General features: G+C 47.2%; 1 protein-coding gene across 1 annotated transcript in view; it reads right to left on the bottom strand.

The window, feature by feature from the left end:
* The window catches only part of LOC119457988 (endoribonuclease Dcr-1-like), a 45,438-nt gene that overhangs the window by 24,459 nt on the left and 4,672 nt on the right, over positions 1-16,307 (bottom strand). Inside the window, 6 exon segments of the mRNA XM_049670603.1 lie at positions 524-671; positions 2,331-2,482; positions 6,116-6,286; positions 10,386-11,125; positions 13,280-13,523; positions 15,302-16,014. Of these exon segments, the coding sequence (XP_049526560.1) occupies positions 524-671; positions 2,331-2,482; positions 6,116-6,286; positions 10,386-11,125; positions 13,280-13,523; positions 15,302-16,014 (2,168 nt within the window).

Genomic DNA, 16,307 nt, shown 5'->3' on the forward strand with positions numbered 1-16,307 from the left:
TATATAAAGGTTGACAGCTTAAATCGAAAATTCACTTGAACAGTCACTACACTTTACCCTTTTCTTTTAGATACAACAGACCTCATCAAATTTGGTGGTTTGGTTGCCGAGAAAAAGACTTTCTCCTTTCCCATGCATTTAGATAGGAGTCCCCGATCTAAAGCTTCCTCCTAATTAAAACTTTTGAAGAAATGAGCGGAGGGGGGGAAATTCTACACATATATGACGACTAACCCACGCAACTATAATTCAATGCAACAATACTGGAATATAGCTGGTGAATCCCCGAGAGCATGACATATTCAATTAAATGCAATTAACGACCTGGAACAATGTAGAATCCAAGTCCACGATGCAGAATGCTGTCTGTTAACAAAAGCGCTGGCTTCACGAAGAAGCGCTGCTCCCGGTGAAGCCCTCTTGTCGAAGCCATCGGCTCCAAACTGACCCTTCCCAGGTTAGCACACGGTTGACCACTCGAAGGGGGCTCGAGCGTGCCATAGCCTCGACAGGGGCGACTCACCACGATGCACCGCCTGAGGGGAGAATTGATGGGCAGCCGCAGCGAACAGCTGTAGAGGGTCTCCTCCGAGCCTTCCGTCTCGACCTCCGCCATGCTGCTGATAGGCGTTAACCTCGTGAACGTATCGCTAGGCAGCTTGGCGCAGTATCTGGGTGGCAGAAAGAAAACCACCAGAGGCAGGGACGTCAAGGCACAGGTTCCGCCAGAGGTACGTAAGCTTTGCGACAAGCTGCGGCGAAAGTGAAGTTCGCCAAAGTTCCTTCCTAACACTGGTTGCATAATCAATAGAGCCTTGCACGTTTTTTTCAGTCAAACCGAGGCATTCGATATGTCTGCGCTGCTATGTGCAACCGTTTACTGGAACGATCTCCCGGACAGTATTATATCCACATCCACGATCATGTTGTACTCAGAAACACAATGTTAAGTACCTATAACGCTGCTTAGTGCTTGCCATTACCGAGGTTAATGCAGGATATCTCATTTAACCTTGCAGTGCCTAAATACAGTTCCACATTCATCAAGAAAAATTGGGGTAACTTGTTCACCTTATTTCGGGCCACGGAGAGTACACTTGTGTGAGTAATAACAATAAAATGTTATGTGAGTAATGACATGATTACTATACTAATTACTAATTTAGCAATGGGTTTGCTGAAGTATGCCCAACTGAAAGCTCACTCCAGCATATGAAAAGCATTACTGTAGGATACGCGTTACGTTTTCCATGCTTAAATCAGAATCCCCTAGAGCATTTTAAGGTATCGAACTCCATGTAGCAACATACACATTGGGCATCAAAGGGTTAAGCTATAGCATAACAGCTTTTTCCTACATAATGACAAGTTCTATCATAGCTAGAAAGTGTTCGTGTCATTGCATTTAACCCTTGTATAACATCTCTTTTGTTTTTACGTGTGCTTGCATACATACAGCGTTATGTGTGCTTTTCATACAGTCAATCGTTTTACAATAGCAATGTGCCGTCCCCCTTTGCTCAGTACTCCAAGTCGGAGACAGTGAGGAATATGTAAATAAATAAACAAAGAAATTAAACACAGATGAAACAGCTTAACTTGCAGTCACAAAGGATCAAGCCAGGAATCAAACCCACAATCTCCTACTCAGCAGCAAATTTCCATAGTCAGTGAAGGTAGCCCCCATGCTGCATTGGAGGGCTTCGGAATCATTCTGATAATCTAGGATTCCTTAATGAACCTGAATGTAACCACACGAGTGCTTTTGCGTAGTGCGTCCATTGAAACACATCTCTGGTGACTGGAGTCAAGCCCACAAAATTTACCAAGAGAAACAAGGATATGCATAGTTAAGAGATGATGGCTTATCACGTAGAACATTTTGCATGCATGCCATGGAGTGCAAGAACAATACTGCACAATTATTCATATCCCTAAATACAGTTCGATGGACAATACATACTTCAGGGTCCCTGGGAATCTAAATGGCTATAAAAGCTACTGTGTACCCAAGTAGCCTTCGTATGTACAGTCTGCTGCAATACTTTACGGTTAACAAGTTCCATGACAAATGTGACCTTCTGCTGTGTTAAGGCAGGAAGCTTCGAACTTTATGGATCACTGTGTGGATTCGCAAAGGCTACTACACACGAAATTCAAAACTATGCGTCCAGGCTTTGCTGAAGTTTTGCAATTTTGCAAATTACGTGTCGTGTAAACTTTGCTGCAGAAGGCACAAAAGACCTAACAGGGATTGGTCGAATTCAAAAGATAGCGACTTAGCCGTGGCTCAGCATGAACAAGCAATGATGGTTAAGTGGTCCAATCACCTGTTGACCAAGGCAATGGCAGTGGACATGGTGACCCTCGGGGCATCTTCAGCCTCCAGCGGCTTGTAAGCTGGCTTCAGGCTGTCCGCGTAGGCTGCGTCGACTTCTTCATCTATCGTGGTGTCCTCCACGTGGCTGCGTTCCAAAAGAATCTGCAGCAATTCAAGCCATTACACATAAACACAGGGACATGAAAAAAAAAAAAAAAGGGCACTCCGTACTTACTTAGGGCGGCTATTATAAAGAGTGTTGTACGAGGTGCTCAGAAGCTGTAGTTGCATGTGCTGAAGATTTTTTGCCTGCTGTATTATTGCAATTTAATTGGATATGCAGCCGTGTAGTACCATACTTGCACAAATCTAACGCACACCTTTTTTTCCGGAAAAATCTGTCCGAAAACTGCCTGCGCATTACAATCAGATAAAAAAGCGAAAACGCATTGGCAGCGTTAATAACAGCCTGTCGTCAGAGCCATCAGACGCAGCATCATCGCCATCACAAGATGCGACAGAGCACCATTTCGTGAAGGCTGCTGAGGGTTCGTTCTGTGCTCGACTACGACCTGGAGCAGTATTCTCGGTCAATCACACTTGCAGATACTGTAACTATTGTAGATTTTGTGCGACTCGGCACCAGATGTGTCGGCGTACATGGTCGCCAGAGCTTCAGGTGCAGTGCCCAACTCGCTATCTGGTCACAATGCCAGGAATGCTCTCAGCTGAATACTTCGACAAGGCTGACAGGTGATCGCTTAAGGATACTGCTCCTGCATGCTTGGCATCTGTGGCCAATGAAGAGCAAATGGCAACGACTATGCCTTGCTTTCATTATGAAAACTCATCTTTAAAAAAAAAAGTTTCCCTTCTGTGATAGTAAATTGTGCTTGTCTAGTTTTTATTGTGATAGCAATTATATGAACACTCTAAGCGAATTTTTGCTGTCAGCATCACCATATTTAGGTATATGTATGCTATATGCCATGCCATGTTATATGACATGTGGTACATGCAGGTTATATTGCAGCACCATTCTATCACTAAAGTTGCTCATACCAGGTTTTACATTCTTGACCAAATTATTCCTTAGAACTTTGAGAATGGCAGCCCACAAACAAATGTCATGAAACAAAACACCGATAGCACATGCCTTTCATCTTAAGTCTTCGCAGACTTAAATATTAAAAGTGCGAAACAATAACGGAGCCCAAACCTGAAAATTATGTAATTTTATTGGCGTGGCTGCACACTACCTTCGAGATTGGCCCAGGAAAGAGGTTTGAAACATACCCGGTATGGAAAAGTGGCGGTAAAGTCGCTAAGAAAGACGTTGGCCTTAATTAATAAACACAAAAGAAATTGTCCGATGGTAGGATTCAAACAGAAGACCCCTAGCACAGCAGCTCGTCTTTACTTAGTCCAGCTTACGTTTACTTCAATTCATACTGCCACTACAGCTACGAGTCTCACACTTCGTGTAATATTTTAACATGTTGCTGTCGCATTCATTGCTTCGCCCTTATGGCGAAACTGTGATATTTTTTCTGATTGCTAACGTGAGGAGTACGCTATATTTTTCCTCAATAAATTGGCCGCATGTTACATTCAGGTCCACTGTTATTTTCATACTTTAAACCCACGATAACTGGGTGCGTGTTTGAATCGTGCGAGTGGTGTGTTTGGTGGGCCACAAATCTGGCTGCGTGTTTAAAATTTTGTGCCTCAGCGGGAATAAGTGCAGTAAAGGGCAATAATTTATATATAACGTAATGGATATAACAAGTAATATCGACTTCCCCCTCAACTTCGTTATACCAATGTTTAAGCGTAAAGGCAGCAATGGCCTGTGTACTGAAAAGCTTTAGGCTAATGTAAGTTCATGCTGCAGGCTTCTTGATGCATGTAAGAACCCCAAACTGTTTTAGGAGAATTTTATAAAGAAACTGTTAAAAAAAAAAAAAAAAAAAGTTGTGCTACCACAGGGATTTGAACTTTCAGACCCACAGATTGCCAGATAGGTGCTAAATTTAAACAAACCGAGCAGTCAGAAACAAAAAGCAGGTTAAGAGGAGTACAGCTATCTAAATGGAGCTAGATAAGCTGAGAATCAGAACTAAAATCTCACTCTATATCAGCCAAATGCCTCAAGGACTGGGCTGAGAGAACAGAGCCTGTTCCAAATGAGATCAAACGGACAAAATTTTGCTGTAGAGCAGTAGTTCCCAAAAAGACTTCTGAAAACCCATAGGTTCTCCTTCCAAAATTAAGGAGAATTTCGAGGTGATGTCGTCATTCTTATTTTTACATCATCAGGTAAAATACCAAATTGCATGTGGTATGCTGGAATCTGCTGTAATTATATTCTTCCCGTTAACGTATGCAGAACCTTCTTGAAGTTGCATGTAGCACACAATATGCGCGTGAATCAGCAAGCAGGCACATTAGTTTGGGTCAAGCCAAGTCTGCGTTCTCCATAATTTTCGGCAGAGCTGTAACGGCAGCACTTTTTCTAATGTTGCTATGGAAAACATGAATTCTTCTGGGTTGTTCCTGATGCACTCGTCTGCATTTTGCATGCAAAATGTTGCAGTGAGCCTTTTCTCTGTAGTTGCCCTATCGCTACAAAGACTTCTTTATGACGTGCAAAACTTTACAGCAGTTGATTTTTAAAAGCCCAGCCACATCAGAGGAAAAATTTGCTTCGCAGAAGGGCAGCATTTTCGTGCCACAGAAAAGACGGATCTAAGAGCTTTTTTTTTTTTTTTGCAGCATTGCACACCGCCAATCAAGGCAACCAATGAGAAGCACAATCACGTCGTGGGGTAGTGGCATGAGGAACTACGGCTTCCTATTGGCTCCCCCAAGATCATCACCGACAGAGACTATCATGTGGCTGCCGTGGTGGAAGAGACGCTGCCAGTGGGGACATGCCAACATTGGCCCAGTTTTCTGCTAGTACGGTCATGCCTTTTTAGTCGCTTTGGAAGTGGCATTACCCACGCGGGTTTTATTGCGATAGCAATTATATGGACACTCAAAAGCAGATTTCTGCCGTCGGCGTCGCCGTCGCCGTCGCCGTGAGGTTCCGTATGACGTCATTTGGAGATGAAATCGTCGCCGCGCGCCGAACGCTGTATGTGCGAGTGAAAGGGCGCGAGGGGCGCGTCTTTCACGGGGAGTGAACGCACGGCGGAGAACAAACGCGCGTTCTGCGCCGTGCTCGCTTAAGGGCTGCAGAAGTAGGCGTCTCTTTTCTCCTTTACAATCACCATATATGTAGAGCAAACGCGCCTTCTTCGGACGCGCGAGAGGCCGTGGGGGAGGGGGAGGGAAGGGAGGCGACGTTTAGCTGCGGCACCAAGTGCCTATTTATATCAGAGGCTCCAGCAACAGTCACCAACGCCGCACGCATTTTGAGCTAACGCGGGCAAAACGCCGATGGCGTCGACAACAGTTCTGCGTGTTGTTGCTACCAAAGCCGCTCACCTTACTTCGTATGACATTGCTGTGTTGCTATCGCATTCATTGCTTCGCCCTTAGGGCGAAACTGTGACATTTTTTCAAGGATTTCAAGGACCTTTGCGTACCTCTACTAAGCATGATTAATGCTTCAGCAAGACTGTTTAGCAGGATTGCACAAATTGGGGCTCAAAGGACAAAGACAGACACTGAGCAATGCACACTTCGCGTTGCGCATACTGTGCACCTTATATCTATTTTATCTGGCTCCTAATTCCTGGAATCCTGCTGGAGCACGCACGAATTGTTCCACACATCACAACATCCCACCTGCTCGGTGGTCCGGTAGTCATGCAGGTCACCCAGAAAGCGGCCGCTCTCGTCGTCGGGCACCAGGACGAAGTAGCGCGACCCGGCGGCCTTGGCCTTGCCCTTGGACTGCACGTAGGCCCGGAAGTTCTCGGGCGGATCAAAGCGCACCACCAGGTTGCAACGGGGGACCTGCGTGGAACGGCCGGCCTTTCACAAGACATTCGCATGCACTGAATCATGTACGGTGCTGCTGTCTCAACACTTGCACTGACAGAGTTGCAGGCTATCTTGCCCTTATGTTTCAAGTTTCCTACACGTTCCTTTGTATTAGATTCTGTGTAAACATGTGGGAATTATGAAGGTTCATATTTCCCCACGTCCTTACGCGCGCCATGGAAGTGAGGAGAGCAGACGCCTTTTTCCCTCTTCCCGTTCGGGGAGCCAAACGGCTTTTCGTGCGGTGGCGCGATCCTCTTGGAAACCGGTTGCAAACGCAGCGGTGACATGTACGCGGAGCCCCGCGCTCATTGGACCGAGCCCAGAACGAGGCGGGGCGGTCGCGATCGGCGCGACCGGTGCACGCCGGAGAAAGGGGAGACGACTGCGAGCCGCGACGAAGGACGGAGCTCAGGTAACCATCTTGTTCCCTTCCTTTGTCGTGCCCTACCTCGTTCAACCACTATCGACCACGACAAACGTCGAGGTCGACTCTATAGCCTGCTTCCACGCGAATTCCCATGGAGCAATAAACCCTTTTTATACTTGTTACACTATCGTGTGTTGTCGTGTTTCTGCCTGTCTTTGTACCGCCGAACCCCGGTAGTACAAGGCAAGCACACGGGAGTTGGCCGTCAAGCCTAAGCCTTACGACAAAGGCGGCTTGAGAGAACCCGGAGACTACAAACAGGAGTGCTGGGTATGCCCAACTCTTTCGGCTAAACTGCCGACTCGTTCACACTCGGGTTTTGGACAGAGGCAGCCGTGAAATGCTGCACGGCAGCCATGAAAAGCAGCCATGAGCAACCGGATTTGGGTGTACAGTCAATCCTGGACATAACGAACTCGAAGGGAATTGCTATATAGTTCTATATATCGATAAATACGTGGGCAATGAGACGGGCAGACATTATGACTGGTTTCGGACCCGACTTCCTATTGGAACCAGTTGTCCTCACTTGTCAAGTGCCCTAAAATATCTGTGTGCCTTTTTCTTGCGTGCCACTCAGCACTCCAACGCCTCGCGGCCGGTATGTCCCTTTGTTCTCAGGCCCTTCCCCTCTGGCCCCTGCGTCGGTGACTACCGACACCACACACATGTTGGTGACTTTATTCTTGCAGAACGTCCGAGCCCATTGCGACTCACGTGTAACCGTGCGAGCACGAATGAAATGCCTTCAGCGCGGACCCCTGAATCACACAGTGGTAAGTCTTGCATGCCGATGTCGCAAAGGGATCTCTCCATCATGTGCAGACGTGGAGCGCGGTGGTTTTGCGAAAATCAAACAGTAATGTAAAGATCCGCCCAAGTGCAGGTCTTGCTCGGATTCATTTTGGCCACTAGCAAAATCCTAAAATGCCACTTGTGATAGCGAACGGCTGCAGTTTGCACGAGCCATCGATATGCACAACGAGCAGGGTGCTCATTTTCCCTCCGTGGCATGTTCTGCGCTTGAGATTCAATCTCTTGTTTGGCAGCATCTGCCAATACAGTGTCATTTCAAATTTGTCAGCATTAAATATTTCTGATGATGCAAGAATCGATCGCGTCTCCATTAGAAGAGGCGCACCTGCAGGGGTGCGATGCGGCGTTCGATATTTCGTATGTGGTGGTAAACAGCAGTTCGATGTATGCATAGTACATCGCTATACTTTTTGATGGAATGTTCAAGGAGATTTTACAACTGTACAATATCGATATATCTGGGATCGACTGTATTACTTGTTCATTCTACAGCGAGCAATACTAACTATGTGTCGTCGGCAGCGACACTACACAAGAAATGTAGAGTTCGCAAGAATGTAGCTGTGACACCCACCCCTTACTGTAACCGTAAAACAAGGCATGTGCCATGTTCTGCCCTAACCATGAACAATGGCACAAAGAGTCAGAACTGCTGGTCCCCTGCCTGCTTCTCACATGCCTATTCTGTTACGCATTCATCACAAATCAACAGTGGGAGCTAGGCAAAAATGAGAAAAGGTGAGTGTGAACGTTAGTGAATAAAGCAGGAACTCGCTAATATGATTTCCTTACTCTGGCTAATCAGAGCAGCCTACGAAATCTCAATTTTATACAGTTCAGGCGCCAGACAGATGCAGCTTACAGATAAACCTGCTGAGGCTCATAACATTAGCAGCATGTTTAACACATTTGCATGACATGTTTTGCCCACTACCACGTTCTTCGAAGGAGGGAATGCTGGGCAAGTTGGTATTACACTACGACGATCTAGCAGTGCAAACGCACGAGGGTCACAGAAACAAGCGACAACGCCATTGCAGGAGCTGTCCCTTTTTCCTGTGCTTCTTGTGTATCATGCTACAATATCATAATACTATGTTCTATTCTCGCAATCCAGTAAAAAACATATTTTATGGGTTACAAACAAAACTAGCACACTCAACTTGCCACTGTCGAGAGCACCAGAATGGTCCCGATGCATGCTTTACATTCCAGCTAACTGAATTTGAACGCTCGGGACACATTTGCCGGGTTCTTTCACGGCGCTCGGCAGTGCTCTCGCCTTCATCCCGGGAGCGTGAAACAGATCTGCCGGAGTTTGGGTCAAGTGGCTGCAGCAACTTCTGTTGTTAGCATGCCGTCTGCTGGAGTGGCAGTTATGTGTGTGCGTGTTGTGTGTGTGTGTCCACCACGTTTGCTTACGGCAGAAGCAGTACTGCCGTGCGTCCGTGTCCAGCCTCTGATACATCTGGACAGCAGTTGTACGTTTGGCTCAAGTACGCTTTCTCTGGCTCCGATCTAGAGCGGGCTTCACATTCTTGCAATTTGAGTTGAAGCGCGGTAGGAACTGGCCAAATGTATTCTGACACACGTAAGAGACATGGCTTTATAGTTGAGCACGTTTCATATTTGTCCATAATAAGATTTCAAAATTGTTTACAATTTATAAAAAGATGTAATAGATTTTTCTTGCACTTGAGAAGCTTCATGTCCATATGTAGCACTGGGACTGTCGAACTGCTGCTTGGTCTGTCGAACTGCTGATCGGTGTTGCTTGGCATCATGGAGGAAGGAAAGTGGGAGAGAGAGAGAGTTGGAGAATGTGTAGCGGAAGTCACGTAGTGTTTTTCGCAAAGGAGCACTGGGACTGGGACCCCAAACGTCAACATTTCCATAGCAACCGTGTTCCTGAAGCTCTCGCTGTTGCTCTCGGCCTCTGAAAAGTGAGATAAGAATTTTCCGCCTATGTCTTTTTCGCAACACATTTTGTCCGCGAGAAAAGCTGACTTTGGAGTATGGTGTGTGAGCTTGAAAGTTGTCAAAAAGGAAACAGCGCAAAAACACGAAAGACGGGAGACACACACCAGCGCTGTGTGTCTCCCTTCTTGTCTTTCATGTTTGTTGCGCTGTTCCCCTGTCGAGTATGTACCGACTAGCCCAAGCCTCTACGGTGTTTAAAGTTGTGGTTTGGGTCTGTGAGTGTGAGTGTCAGCCAGCAACAAATACACTCAAGCAATCATGGCGCGGGTCTTCTTCAACGTGCCACGGAAAAACACAGCAGCATGTCTGTTTCACTAAAACTGCTACAGAACAGTCGTAGGCTTTGTTTTGACACACGTCGGCAGCACACACTCGTAACAATGCAAGTTCAAAGCGCTCGCCTCTCTGCTCCGGCGAGCTGATTGGAGGCGCAAAGGGCACACCAATATGGCTGCACTACCGGCTTCAAAAACGTGACGTCAGGACCCCTCCTATTTTGTTTCTTTCTTTCATGCTTGGCATGAACTCCTTGAACGGTGCTGCAAGTCTTGGAGGTAATGTATAAATGCAGCACCCTATACTGCGCCACTGTTATTTATCCCATTGCTACTGTTCTCAGCCCACAATTGCCTGCAGAAAAAATTCGGTCACAGATCCAAAATGTATTCTTCACAGAGCACTTAGTAGAACTGCTGCAGGCTTATGTAGCTATAGCAAAAAAAGCTTTTTTAAAAAATTGGCATACACCAAAAAAGAACTCCCAAAGGTTTAACTGGCAGAAACAGCTGCGTGCCACAACCCTGTCATATTCCTAACAGAAAGAAAATAATGCCAGTTCACACTGACCTCGATCCCTTCTTCCACTACACTTGTGGCCACCAACAAATTGCACTCTCGTGACCGGAACTTCTGAAGCACTTCCTCCTGTCGCTGAATGCCCAGGGGAGTCAGCGTGTTTGGCAAACTCCGCAGACTACCGTCGCTACGATTTGAGCTTGCCTCTCCGAGCGCCGACGGAGCAGTCCTTCCCACCAGAAAGTTGGGGGTGATGAAACCGTACTCGCTCGGGCACCGCGTCGCCAGCTTCGAGAGCCACATGCTCAGGATGTAGGCGGTGATCCTCTGTCGCACAAACACAATGCCGCACAACGCGTTTGGGTCGTCGACTAGGTCGGCACGGTGGCCCATGGTTCGAAGTGGCACACCAACACTGGTTGACACTGCGGGTGTCAACGGACCTGTCACTGACACGCTACCAGACGCACCAACTTCGGGAGCAGACGACAACGCGGTGACTATTACGTCTGTTGCAGCGGATGGCGTGGCGTCGCCAGTTACGGGAGCTTTCTTGTCTGGCGATGAAATGGACAGTCTTTCGATGTCGTCGGACAATGCGGTGACGGAGCCTTCTGAATTTTGCACAACACTTTCCGCATCACTGGCTGAAGTCGGAGCTGTCGCGGGCTGGACGGAAGAATCCACCATGGTCGGTTTGCCTGTTTCCTCTGTCGATGACTCACATTCCTTGATGGAATTTTGTAAAGCTACACAGTTGTCCTGTCCAACATGCGAGTTGGTAATGGTACCTGCAAAGAAAAAAAAATGCAGCAATTATTATAACACACTCCTAGTTAGATGGCTGAGAATAAAAAGAAAAAAAGGAGGAAGGAATGGCAGTACTGCCCGACAGCAAGCAGTGAAAGGGATAGCAAGGTATAGCGTGGTGCTGAAAGCGTCTCGGAACGGTGACATAACGAAGAACGCTGACAGCAACGTTACAGGTGTCGTACCTCAGTAGTGCACAAGATGAAACCGAAGGAAAACTGCTGGTGTTTGTCAGTGCCTAAATAGAGGATCAGATAAATGTATCTTGATGTAGCTTGATGTAGATAAATGTCATTTATCTCCATTACGATCACACCAGGGTAGCCAGCATGGTGCGATATGCGCAAAGCTCGTCAGCAGGAACAATAATGTGTGCATGCACAGCGCCCATGCCAGAAGTGGAAGGCAGAACACTGCTCTGGCTCCACTGTAAAGCCGACTGAGCAAAGCACGATGGTGCGGCCACTTGGCTTCGCCACTCTTGCATTCAAATTCACTGCGTATCCATTGCGACCCAATCCTACACGCACAGGCCACCCGTACGCGTTGGTACCATGGCAGCTGCGATGACGGTGTGAATGCACCTCGTGCATCCCCATAATTGCCATTACCGTAAATGATTTGAATATGTTCACTCTAACACTGCCTCTTTTTCTTCAAGAAGCTTGGCAGTGTGCTCTAATGCATCGCTGAAAGCAACTCGTGAGATGTACAACAGCGGCCAGTTGCTATCCAGCATTCATCCAGTTTTGCCACGTTCGACTACAACCACGTACGAGTGAATACATGACAAACGTGGGATTCTGGCGAAAAAAAGCCTCGCCTTATATTTGAATAAATACGGCATGTTCGCTGGGCGTTACAGGGTTAAGATAACATACCAGTCGGCAATGAGAACTAGCTTGAAAAGCTATGGTGCCCTTCAGCTGTCTTTGGGTGTGAGGAAGTTAACGCAAATATTGGACAAAATAAAGGCGTTCTTGTGTTGGACGACACAACGTTAAAATGGGGCTCGAGTCTAAAAATGCACAATTTCTAAAACCTTTAATGGCCTCAAAAAAAATTTCTTTCAGGAAAAATTGGAATTGAACTCGGTTTCATGCTGTCCAGTAAAAATATTTGCAGCAGAGGCACTTCTGAATGTTATACAGGTGAAAAATATGAACGGACTGTCAACATATTTAAATTTTCTCAACTAGAAATTCAAGACTACAGCGAACCCTCGTTGTAACGAAGTAACCGGAACGACGAAAATAACTCGTTCTTCGATAAAAGCGAGTACCCCTTAAAAGCTAAGAAATTAGAGCTGAAATAGTACAACTCCGCAGAAGCCTAATACGGAAGTCATGTGGTGAATTTTTGATCGCGATCGAGCCAGATCGGGATTGACACTTGTATAAGTGCGAGATATTCAATGAAGCACACCGTTATTGAGGTGCAATAAAGGTGGTCAGCTGAGTCTGCTGGGTGTGAGTAATGCCTGCTCTAGTTTGTCAGGCACTGCATGAGGTTGTGTTCGCCACTCATGCATTCAAACTTTGTTTTGCAGCAGACGGAGACTCTCCTGCATCTGCACCACTGTTGGTGTATTACAAGGTGCTGTTCGGTCTATCGGCTTTTCGTCCTCATTAGGGCCACCAAGAACCAAGCCTAATATTTCAGCATCCACAGCTGGGGTGACAACGGAACATCAGCGTCAGCCGACGTGCATGAGTCGAAGTTGCCTTCCACCTCTTTGCTAATGATTTTGTGCACAGCTTCGTAGAGATAGTTGCAGAGCTGGTGATCATCGTCAGGCTTGCCTAAGTGCAGCCGACATGTGCAAAACAGTTTGCGAAATTGCAAAACAGTGTCCGAAGTGCACTGCTACTGCGTCTGCAGCAGGTGCCCGCCGACTTGGGACGTGCCCTGAGACAAAGACTGTCCAAGAAAGTGTACTCAGGAATATGATGCTAAGGACTGATCAACAAGAAGACTATGAATGATGGCTCATGGACAATACATTTCAGAAGTTGCTCTTGCAGTACATACATGATACAGGCCTCCATGGTTATATGCAAGTTCATTCCCATGTTATGCCACATGACAACCCAGGTGAATAAAAATAAAGAAAGAGAGACGGTAGCAAAAGCTACCTTGCTGCTGCTGTGGCTGCTGCTGTGGCTGTTGCTGCGGCTGTTGCTGCGGCCTGTACTCTCGCAGTATCCGCAGCAGGTGCCTGAACTTGGCCGGCTGGTGGACAGCATCACTCGGCTCGAGATCCGTAGCCAAGGCCTCGGTGAGCCGAGCAACTTGCTGGATCACCGTGTGGACAACCAGGAGCGCCATGCGTGACCAGCTCACGGCGGGACCCAGGCTGTCCACCGCTTGGGACACCTCCTACAAATGCAGCAAATGAGTGACTGATTCGAAGACCTTTTGCATCCCTTGCACTAACTAGGAGGTGCAAGGTCTGTGAGGGACACTCCAATGCAAAGATTTAAAGGGAAAAAACCTTTATTGCCTGTTTCGCCCGTTTTCGTGGTTCGCCACTGGTCGGACTCGGCAAGGAAAATGTTCGTTCGCTTAGATTGCCAATCATCGTAAAGAGTTCCCTGCACAATTTTCTTTTTTTCTTGATTCTAACTTTTCAGCCTCTTTCAAGAGAAGTCCAAGGCTTTTCAGCAAGACTGTCTACTAGAGGTGTGCGAATATTCAAAGCTTTAGAATAATGAATCACATACTGTCCAATTCGATTCTGTCTTTGAATAGAATACTCACTATTTGTAAATACGAATATTCAAGTTTTCGAATATTTTTATGTCAACTGGGCATGATGAAACGTAAAACTGGAGCTGAAGTGCGGCATATCCCAGCGGCCACAGTAGACATAAAACATTACAAGTCACGCAGTGGAGCTTTCTAAACTTTGCTCAGGGAGCAAGACATTTTTCTTTCAAACCCAAGCATTTCCACTCTCCGAAGAAGCCAGGGGATGTAAACAAACTGCTTATTTCTTCCCAATGCTCCATTTATGCTTTTAATAAGAAACACATCAAAATGTGCAATGTAATGACAGAAGCTTGGCTAACATTGTAAATACACTAGGATGTGAACATCCTTGTACATTTCTATGCAAGCTCACAAAAACAAGTAAGCATTTTCTCAAGGTGGTTACCCCTGACCGCAAGAGTTTCCAGACCACAGAATCAAAAAAAAAAAAAAGGAAAGAGAATTTTAACATGTCTAATGCATCTGACCTTGTATTGATAAGTGCAGTGGTTCTGTAAGGCTACATTCACACAAAATGTCGAATCGCGTGAAAGCGTGAAAAAAATTCCAGCCTCCTTTTCCATCTAAGCGGGCGGAAAACTAGGCGGCGGGCCAGATCACTCGTGGACCAAATTTTGTTGCCTTAGCGAAAGTGTTTCTGCATCACAAAAAGCTGAATTGGAATGCAAACATTGAGCATAGTGCCCCGAGTGTCAGCGGCAATGCTAATCGATGCGATCAAACATTACCCCAGTGTGTCGTACAGCAAAACTTCCAGCCTCTACAAGAACACCTTCCACAAGAGCGAGATTTGGACAAAGATTGTTGAGTAGCTGAGAATTAGCAGATGGCGCAGCAGCAAAGCAGTGCCATGTCCCAATTTCTTATGCTGAATCTATCGCCGCCACTTTCGGAGCTTCAGCTTCTTTAGCTGCTCCTTGCGCATCTCCGAAAACAACAGGCTAAGTGGAATAAAACTATTTATTCGTTACCTGCATTCATAATTAAAATCAGTGCAGGTGAAGTTGCACGCAATCATGCCTTACGATGACCAATAGATTGATGAATGAACATGTCGTTTAAAATGGCGTGGTGACAAGTGCCACCACACAGACAAGAGTGCTCACAGTAGGTAGATTTGGCAAAAGCTGTGGCGGCAGTGGCAGAACAAATGCGAACATCTTGGACATGCGCGGAAAACAATTTCCGTCCCACTTTGGAGTTCTGGCTCTCTTTTCGGTTCACAAGTGTGAACGAAGCCTAAATTTCTGAAATGGTCCCCCCTTCACTGACAACCAGGCCACAGAGGAAGACATCCTTCGTCAAACGGCGACCCCCTGTGCGATTCAAGCGCACAACAACCCAACGTGGGCACCAGACAGGAAGCAAGCAAAAGGGGTTTTCACCTTGAGAAACAGGTCAGCCACCTCTCGGGCACACCACGGCCCCAGGGTGACGAGCATGTAGCACAGCTCGACGAGGTAACGCTGTGACTGGCGCAGCGAAGCCTTGGTCCGCTCGTCCAGCTGACCCTCCGTGCCGCCCAGGAACTCCATCGCTTCGTCCAGCAGCCTTAGCGCCGTCTCCAGGTTCTTCGCAGACTCCCCGTCACTGCTGCTGCAGCCGTACACAGCGTACTCGACGACCACTTCCCTGGGCCGGCTGCCGTACTTGCTGACGACCGTCAGCTCGCTAGAAGTGCACGCGACGCTCTGGAAGCCGTCCTCGAGTTCGAGGATCTCGGCCTCGAGCAAAGAGGGTCGTTGTCTCTTCTTCGTCGCGAGTGGCGCTGCAAGCCCCAGCACGCTTAGCCGGCCCTCGAGGACGTAGTCCATGACAAAGCTCAGCACGGGCTCAAACTCAATGTGGCGCAGCGCTTGGTTGCACTCGTCGAAGACAACAAGGTTCAAGTGGTCGACGAGCTCTTCGGCGATGTCTGCATCCGCGTTGACCAAATGGCAGGTGAAGGCGCCGGCCGTCATCACGAGGACGTGGTGGTCGCGGAACAGTTTCGGGAAGTCGACGCGCTCGTCGGTCTTGCCGGTGGGATCGCCGACAAAGATGGACTTGAGGTCGGTGTAGTCCTCCATCATCTTCTGGTGCCGCACACCGGACTCGGCTGCAAGAAACAAGCCACTTTGATGGCACACGTCGACCGCTCTAGTACTTAGAAGTACTTGCACTTCGTTCTTGACTTTTCTCAGCGATAAATTTCTGTGATTCGTAAATTTCAGAAAGCTACAATAATTAAAAAGGGTCTTGCTAGTGAAACCTGCTTATAAAGGTAAGCGCACTCAGCACGATGAGCATTCTGAAATACACAGAATGTACAGTATTGTTGGACGCAGCTGATATGAATAATGTTAAAGTTGAGCTTTCTTGATCAACACAAACGAGAATGCCAGAGTTGTC

This window comes from Dermacentor silvarum, chromosome 7 (assembly GCF_013339745.2).
Source record: "Dermacentor silvarum isolate Dsil-2018 chromosome 7, BIME_Dsil_1.4, whole genome shotgun sequence".
NCBI classification, from domain to species: domain Eukaryota; kingdom Metazoa; phylum Arthropoda; class Arachnida; order Ixodida; family Ixodidae; genus Dermacentor; species Dermacentor silvarum.